This window comes from Misgurnus anguillicaudatus, chromosome 12 (assembly GCF_027580225.2).
Source record: "Misgurnus anguillicaudatus chromosome 12, ASM2758022v2, whole genome shotgun sequence".
Lineage (NCBI taxonomy): Eukaryota > Metazoa > Chordata > Actinopteri > Cypriniformes > Cobitidae > Misgurnus > Misgurnus anguillicaudatus.
The window spans coordinates 10,022,550-10,032,100 of NC_073348.2; the positions used below are offsets into that span (position 1 = coordinate 10,022,550).

General features: G+C 35.4%; 1 protein-coding gene across 1 annotated transcript in view; it reads right to left on the minus strand.

The window, feature by feature from the left end:
• psd3l (pleckstrin and Sec7 domain containing 3, like) overlaps nucleotides 1-6,872 on the minus strand; it is a 106,190-nt gene extending 99,318 nt beyond the window's left edge. Inside the window, exon 1 of the mRNA XM_055206805.2 lies at nucleotides 6,411-6,872. Coding sequence (XP_055062780.2) covers nucleotides 6,411-6,857 — 447 coding nt within the window. The 5' untranslated portion in view covers nucleotides 6,858-6,872. The remainder of the gene's footprint in view (nucleotides 1-6,410) is intronic.
• Between the last annotated feature and the right edge of the window lie 2,679 nt (nucleotides 6,873-9,551).

Here is a 9,551-nt window from a genome sequence, read left to right on the forward strand (position 1 = left end):
GGATAAAATCTTGATAAAGGACTAAATGTGAATGAATCTGACAGCTGATTGGTTGATCTGATGCTCATTATCAGACAATGAACACAAAGACTCAACAGTGATGTTTACATTTAGGTCTACGATAACTTATGTAGCCATGAGACTTTAAGTCTGTTGGGTTTATATAAGCACTATAACACACACACATTATATATGATCCTTAGAGATTTTGAATGATATTACTGTAACTCATCATCATTCGTGTCGCTATAAACAACAGCGCTAACACATCACTAAACCCTTAATGAAGATGATGAGAAAAGAGTTCGTGTCTCTCACCCTAACATATTTCTCTTCTGCATCATCCTCATTATCTCCTTCATCATCATCATCATGTTTGTTTGTTTATCATGTTTACAATCATTCAAATATCCGTGCGCGTGCTAAAGTATGTTAGCTTCACTGTTACAACACATATGTGAGATATACACACATATGGACCATAAAAACATATTTTAAGTGTCTTTATGTCTGTCAGACATCATTTCGTGTCTAACACAGATTTAATGCATATAATAATCGCTCTGATTGAAACTCAATGTGAGACACAAATACAGCAAAAGTGAAAGCGCGTGAAGACAGTTATGGGAAATCCCGCTGAATCAAACAAATGAGCAACAAGTCAAACTCACCGACACAAAGATTGTAATTCACCAAAGATAATGCAAAGATGATGTTGACAGCAGCGCTGTAATTTACTTCACATCACAGAAACAGCGCTCAGTTGTGTTGTCATGTCTCGTGTCAAATGGTACATTCCTCATTCGCTTGCTCGCGCTGTCTGTACGTGGCAAGAACTGACAGGTGGATGACGTCAAAGTACCGCGAGAGCGAGGTGAAATTAAACCTCTCCGGATGATTTTTCGGACCGCTCTCGCGTGACTTTGATATCATACCACTGTCGGTTCTAGCAGCGCCGCATACAGTGAACACGCCTTCTTGTGTGTGCGTTGTCATCCCCCTTGTTTCGTGTCAGATAGTACAGTCCCCCCATGTTCATTTTTAATGTAAGTGTGCTTTATAGGAAAAAACGAAAACTGTACTTTTATATTTCCAAAGCATTTGCAACTGGGCTGCGAAGAGGTATTGCGAACAAAAATGAAAAGTAAAATGTATTTTGTGCTCCCTTTCTCTCTCTCTCTCTCTCTCTCTCTCTCTCTCTCTCTCTCTCTCTCTGTGTGTGTGTGTGTGTGTGTGTGTGTGTGTGTGTGTGTGTGTGTGTGTGTGTGTGTGTGTGTGTGTGTGTGTGTGTGTCTGTGTGTGTGTTCAATTCCCCTCAGTCTCTTGTTAGTTGGTACAGTCCTTTTTTATGCACTGAAAAGTACTATTTTTGGGATAAAACATATATACATACCTTTGAGCACGTAGCAACAGAGTATTCAATTCAATAGTAGTTATTATAATTTCATAAATTCAGTGAAGCATCACATATTTAATTTATTATTTCTGTGTTGTGGTAAAAATGTTCATGGATCTATACGATCTGGTTACTTGAAGGATGCTGTGTTCAGTCAAGTTTTTTTTAATCGTCAGGTTAATAATAAGAATAGACGTCAACAAGACTGCCCCGTAAACACATGCAAGCAAATCCATAGCTTGTGCATGTTTATTTTTAAAAAGCCCCTAGATGTCACTATGTTAAAGGGATACTCTGGCATATAATAAAAAAAAAACACATGATTTACACCCTTAAACCATCCTTGATGTACCGGGAAAGTCCCGGATTTTACCCTTCTTTAAAGAACAGTTATGTGAAATGAAAAGAAAAACTGTAAAAGAAAAGCAATATGAAAAAAAATGTGTGGAATAAAAATAAAATGTAAAGGCAAGCAATGTTAAATGAACAGAAAATATGTTAATAAGCCTTTAAATATATACCCTTTTGTGTTGTCATTTAAGCTATAATACCTGTCTTAAAATGTAAGGATGGATCTTGGTTGGGGTGGTGGGCTTGCGGTGGGCGCCGGAAAATGTCCCTTTTTTTAAATCCGAAATTTGACAGGTACGGTACATGAATATCTTTTTCAGATGCAATTAGAGATATTTTAAAAATTATGTATTTATATTGTACATTTACATTTAGGCATTTAGGAGACGCTTTTATCTAAAGCAACTTACAAAGATAAGTAAACAATCAAGCGATTTGTCATAGGGAGTCAATAATAGATCTATATATGCGTCCGATGAAACTGTCTATAGGTACAGATGTGTTGGAGCATAGACATCACCAGCCATCAGGACTACATTTTAACAAACACCCATGTGTCTCAATAGTGTCCATCACTGTTTTCATCAAGAAATATTTAAAGAAAACTGCATATCAAACCATCATGAGGTCTTTAACAGGGACCAGGGAACCATCAACAGCTCCAGTAGGCTAATAAAAGCCTTCTGATGGTAATCCTTGTTTAGGCTACTACTCTTTTAAGCTTGGAAGAGCAAGGACATTTAATATAACTGATTGTGTTTGTCTAAAAATAATAATAATGTACATTGAGGATGGCTTGTGGGTGAGTAAATTATGTTGTACACTGTAAAAAATTGCTGTAATTATGCAGCTGGTTGCCAGTAACTTACTGTAGAAGATAAAGACTGAAAATGTTTCATGTTAATTTAACTTAACAAACTGTGCCAGTAAATAACACACATGTAAAATCTACAGTAAGTTACTGGCAACCAGCTGCAAGTAATACTGTAATTTCTACAGACATTTTTTACAGTGTAAGTTTTATTATACACTGAAGTATAATTTTAAATGGATAGTTGACCCAAAATAAAAATTCTGTCATCATTTACTCACTCTCTTGTTGTTACAAACCTGTATACATTTCTTTGTTCTGATTCCTCAAAATATCATCCTTTGTGTTTATAAGAACAAAGAAATGTATACAGGTTTGTAACAACATAAAAGTAAGTAAATTATTGCAGAATATAGATTTTTGGGTGAACTGTTGCTTTAAGTGATATGCTGTATGAATATACAAAAAAGTTAGAAAACCAACAGACAAAAAATATTAAGATTATATGGAGTTTGCAAATATGGAAAAAGACAAGCTGATGTGGTTTAAAGTGGTGAAGCAGGCTGGTTTTAGAGCGGTTTTGGACACTTCTTCAACTGGTCAGACTGGAAGACTAGCATGTCATGTATTTTTTGTGGATGTTTGGGATCATTAAAGGTTTTAATCTGCACACAGATCCTACTGTCGCCTTGTTTATAAAATGAAAAAAAAAAGATTTAAAAACTAAGAAATTACTTTTTTTCTACATTTTATTTCTTAGTCTTACTTACTTAACTACAGTTTGAAATATGAAATAAAGAAAAGCTCTATTTTTCACCGGCGGAGAAAACAAAAACACAATGGCATCTTGCAGGGATGATTAGTTATCATGAGACTTATAAAAATGGGCGTACAAAAATGTGTTCACAGATTTTGCAGAGAACACAATGTAAAAAAGACTCGACCACGTCGATGACAGGCCTTACAGTACTATTTTTAAAGTTTATTATTATTCATATGTTTGTTAATGTTATACGTAAGCACGCAGATTTGTTATGAATGCACATTATGCAAATACCTTTAGAAGAAATTTCAACATTATAGTCAAATCTCACAATTGTTAGGAAGTAAAATTGTCTTTTAATTTCTTTATCATTTTATGAATGGAAAATGACTCCTTAAAGTAGTCAGAATGCTGAACATATCTTTTCAAGTATGAGATATATAGAGCTGTCCAAATATGCCCACTTCCATACTATGCTGCCCTACAACGGCTAAGTGCAGTAACTACGCAAACACTGAAACCGAGAAAAATGCCCTTAACGTTTTTTACACCAGCCAGTGTTACTGCTCACACGTTTCTCTGAAATGCGACAAAATTCAACCAGGAGACTCACAAAGATCTCACAAAGCCCATTTCAACCCTTAAAGGTGCAGTGTGTATTTTTTAGAAGGATCTCTCGACAGAAATGCAAAATAAAATACATAACTGTATTATCAGGGGTGTAAAAAAAACTTTCATTATGAACCATTATGTATTTATTACCTTAGAACGAGACCTTTTTATCTACATACACCGGGGGTCCCCTTATAGGCTACCGCTATAAAACAGTGCATCACATCAGTGTTCATGACAAAATCAGGTAAAAATATCTAGATGACCTAATTCATGCCCCTGAAGTGTTTGTTTAATGAATACTTTGCTATCCCATGAGGTGACAGGACTGCCAGGGCGAGAAGATGTCAGAATCACAAGTGGTCAGACAACATGCCAAAAGCTGATCTTTGCACTTACAAAATAGCCAGAAATCCTAACAAATTTTTGGTTCACCTGCCAACAAGACAAAAGAGGCCAAAATAAAACTGTGACAGCAATTAGCAACAGTTCTTATTCTGAAAACACCATTTGAAAAGTGTTTGTTTATTTTCAGGAATGAACATAAATAATGTAGATATTTAAGATCAGAGTCTGCTGCTCAGAGAGCTGTGTGAAAAGAAATTCAGTCAGTATAATTAAGGTGTTACTTACAATTGAAAGTAGTAACTATTAAATATACTAAACATACTGATTTACAAGCTAAACTAGATTTAGATTACACAACACTTCAGGACAGGTTTTTACTGTGCTTATTTATTTAAATGCTCGATTTACTTTGTTAAACACTGAGCAGAGCAAAAGAAAACTATTTGAAATTCAACAACATGTGGCAACAAATATAATAAATAATTCATTTACAAAACTGAATGTTGGATTCTGCGTGCAGAAGCATTATTTACCGAAAATGTCTTAGCAAAACAACTACATGTGTAGTTTATCTCATAAACTCAAAAGTGTCACAATATCTATTGAGATAAAGATGATGGCTACCAGTTGTATAGTTTTAAGACAGATGTAATGTTTATTGGATTCTCCAGTCAACTGCATACTGGAGATGTCACGTTGCCTGTCAATGATTTTGTTTTCTGACTCTTACTTAAAGTTAGAACCTCACATTTAGAGTAAGATGCGTTCTTTCACCTCAGAAATATTGCATCCTTACAGACGTTTTTATCCTAATAAACACCTTTGTGTTTTCTTGCATTGACCTCTATATTTTAAAATCAACCCCTAAAGAATATTTGAAATTCCTATTTCAGTATAGCAGTAATTGCATTACCATTGCAAAAGGTCATGGGTTCCAAGGGAACCCACATATTGATAAAAAAAGTGTACTTTTTAATGCACTATAAGTCACTTTGGATAAAAGCATCTGCCAAATGCTTAAAGGGGACATTTTACAAGACTTTTATAATATGTCAAATAAAACTTTAGTGTCCCCAAAGTACATATGTAAAGTTTTTAGCTCATAATACCAGATAATTTATTATATCATGTTTAAATTGCCACTTTGTAGGTGTGAGCAAAAATGTGCCATTTTGGGTGTGTCATTTTACATGCAAATGAGTTGATCTCTGCACTAAATGACAGTGGCGTGGTTTGATAGTGCAGATTAGGGGCGGTATTATCCCTATCTGACATCACAAGGGGAGCTACATTTCAGTTATCTATTTTTTCACATGCTTGCAGAGAATGGTTTACCAAAACTAAATTACTGGGTTGATCTTTATCACATTTACTAGTTAATAGAAGCACTGGTGACCCAAATATAGCACTTAAACATGAAATATGATATGTCCCCTTTAAATCTAAATGTGAAATATATGTAAATTCAGCAGCCTGTATCCTGAGATGGTCTAGGGTTAGTGATCATATAATCATCAAATTAAAATCTCTGCACTGGCTCTCTATCAGATACTAAGTTGATTTAAAAATTCTCATGATAACATAAAACATTACATAATATGTTGTATGATGTGTTTCAATTCCCCAATGTTTTAAGAAAGCTTATTTAAAAGCGCTGAAAAAATTTATTAAACATTTTATTAAACATAGCAAACTCATGTTTGTGTGGCTTTAAAAGTGCTTTTGTACTTTTTTTACTTTAACATAAATGCCACTTGTTTTGATATTTTGTAATGTAATCCAGTGACTTGTTTCTTGTGTAATGCATGCATTAAAATATTTTTTAAAGCGATTTCTGCAACATGTAAGAAGTAGAAGAGGAAGATGAAAATTGTTTCTGGACCATTTAATGTGAGATATGGCAGAGATGGGACTGAGATATCAGCTGTTATCTGCTCATCTGGGTGGAGAGACAAACATCCAGTGCGTTCAAACCTTACTCCCTCTTCTAAGTTCAGAATATAACATATCTAATCTGATGTGTGCTGAAAACACTTGGACCCACATGCCAATCATTCAGACTTTAACAAGTAATATTTATTATTTAATACACTAGTATATACAGTGTGTAAATATGAATAATGTCTGACCTTGGCTGATGGCATCATGGTGTTCTGTGATGAAGTCATCTTTTCAGGATGTGATGTCACAGCTGCAGTCGTTGAGGACTTTTGAAGAAGTGCAGGTGTATATTTATCTCCATACAGCTGTGAGGTCCGCTCAATAACCGCAGACAGAAAAGACGTCCCGTTACTGTTTTTTCCTCGGTTGTGAACACCAGCCTCTTCTTTTTGTTTGGCGCTGTGAACCCAGCTGGTGTGTGGCTGCCGCGGCTTACCTGGAGCTATGGTTGAAATGGCAGGAACTGGTGGAAGGACCAGAGGCTTAGGACTCAGTTTGGGTTTAACCCCTGAAGTCCTTGTGTGGTTGTCCTGTCCTGGTCTTGGATGGAGAAAGCTTACTCTGGCAGCTGAAGTAAGTTTGGGGTAAACCGGTGGAGAAGGTTTTAACTCTGAAGACAAACGTACCTCGCTCATGATGACTTCAGGGTTCTTTTGACGCTAAAGCCGCTCAGGGAATTCCCCGTCCCATCTGATGTCAAGAGCTGCAGTTGTCCTATTTCTGATTCTTAGCTCATCTATCAGAAAACGAAGACTCCAGTTAGTGGTTTCTTCTCGAAGCACAAATGATATAATATTACACCATAATAAGGGTAATAAAGATCTTCTTGCTCGTCTGAAGACTGATAAAATAGTTTTTGAATCTCTATAATATACTCTAGCAGATGGGTTTGTTTCAGCACTCTCTGGGTCTTCAGACCGGAGAAGAGAGGGTCTTTCTGAGGGCTGGCGCTGATGGACCCTGGAGGGTGACTGCATGTAGAGGAAGGAAGTTTTAACGTGATGATGATCTGCTCTTTCCTGTAACAGAGGCTAATCTCCCAAAACTGTGTGTGAATGACTCTAAAACCACTGAGATTTTACAAATGACCTAAAATCATAAGAGTCAGGGTGGCATGAACTCCACCCAGCTAAATAGTTGGTCAAACTGTAGCTGTCAGATTGTAATGGTTTGAAAATACAGACAGTCAAAAAACTGAATTTTGTCACATGCATAATCATGATTCCTGTGTAAACATGTACATTACATCACTTTTTTATTGTATCTAGTTTGAAATTGAGATTTTAAACAAGAAAATGGCACAGTATAACAGATGGTGATAAAACATTTTGGTATGAACCTTATGAGCCATATTTTAATCATGACTGTGATGTCACAGGGTGCAAATGAGGACTGAATCAAAGGAAACCCCAAAATGTTAAACAATATAAAATACCAAATGAGAAGGTAAGCACACTAAATCATTACTGCAAACATACGATATATAAAGGCTACATAAAACTGTTCAAACGCAAATGAAATGTATATACATTGAGTATGTAACCATATGCACACACCAGATATGTAATTGACTAACTAAAGCACAAACATTAACACTGATTTGTGCACAGTATGAATATCTGCACTGAAAAATTTTTTTTTGACACTGTTTACTTTATGTAAACCATTCGTTTTGATTTAACACCATTGTTTCTCAGTCCAACACAATTGCATTATGTTAAACTTTCTTGAAATAATAACGCTTTGGCTTATGTTGATGTTTTCATTTTAACATGATTCAGTCAAGCGTCTCAAACACACTGAAAAAGGATTTTAACCATCCTTTAAACCAGTGGTTCTCAAACTGGGGGCCGCGAGATGGTGCCAGGGGGCCCCAGTTTTATGACATTTAAAAAAACATTCATTTATCATGAATTCTGTGTAATAAAACCTAAAAAATAATAAGCCAACTAACCAACAGCACTACTAGGTATAATTTAATATGTTTTGTTTAATTAAAATATTACATTTTAGAACTGTTTTTGTCATAAATTTTCTTTTGGGGGTCCGCGAAAGAATGCACTGTACACAAGGGGGGCCGCAGACTGAAAAAGTTTGAGAACCACTGCTTTAAACCATATATTTTATTTTAATCATGTTAACTAAGTTCAATAATTCGCATTGGTACTACATGAATAATTTGTGTTGTATTAAATGAGTATTGCTGCAAGTGGACAGGGATTTTCAGTTTTCAGGATGATTTGCATAAAACTTAAATGTTAAGAGTAAATGTCAAAATAAAGTTTTAATTTATGCACTTTTAATCAAGATGAAACACAGGGAGACTTATTAATGTTTAGTCTACTCTGTTAGCATTCTGATAAGTTTGTATTTTACGGTGTTTTTTTAAAAAGTTACCATTGTTCAGCCGACAAGAGCATTGCTGAGAACAGGCTCATCATAACGTAAAATGTATGTTGCTTGGATTAGAAGGCATTGTGTCAGAAATGTCAGTGCCTTGCTCTGAAAGCACTACCGTAGTAGTAGTAGTAGTAGTACTGTAGTAGTAGTAGTAGTAGTAGTATAGCGCTATTGTCGGATATGACTTATATTGTGCATAGGTTAAAAATATAATTAGTGTGTCATGACCACTTGTTTGGTGTGCCGTGGAAAAATAACATGGCACAGTGTTTGAAAAAGCACTCTAAGCTAACTACCAGGTTACTGAGTTTATCACAGCTGCATGTGTCTCTCTTATTAATTCCAACCAGGATATCATCTTTGTGTTCATCAAATAAGATCAAGTTTCACATTAAATGTGAGTACTACATTAAATTCACTATAATATTCCAGTTTAACAAGTCATTTAAGCATTGCAATACAGGTTTGTCCAGTTCTGTTTATGCTTATTGTGATAGTGGTCTACCATAAGATTTGTTTACTTATCAAAACTGTGCCGTGGGTTGGGAAACACTGCCCTAAATGATGCACAAAACATTTTAATCTCATAAAATACTATAAAATCACACAAAAGCTCAGAATTCCCAACAATTTTGACAAAGAACCTTAAATAATGTTAATTCTGATGTGATATGAATGTAGCAGTTACTCTGATCACACGATCTCATGATGACGCACCCAGATCAGCTTAATAAAGTACAAAACAGCCCTTTCTAGAATTCATATATTACTAAAATCTAAGGCCTAGTCCACAGGGGTATTTTTATAAGAGTTTTTCCTCCAAAGAAATCTCAGTCCTCATGAAAAAGCAAAAACACGCTAGCAAGCGCTGTCAAGAGCATGCCACACCAGCAGGCGGCGTTTCAACCCAAATCGTAAAGCCACCTTGG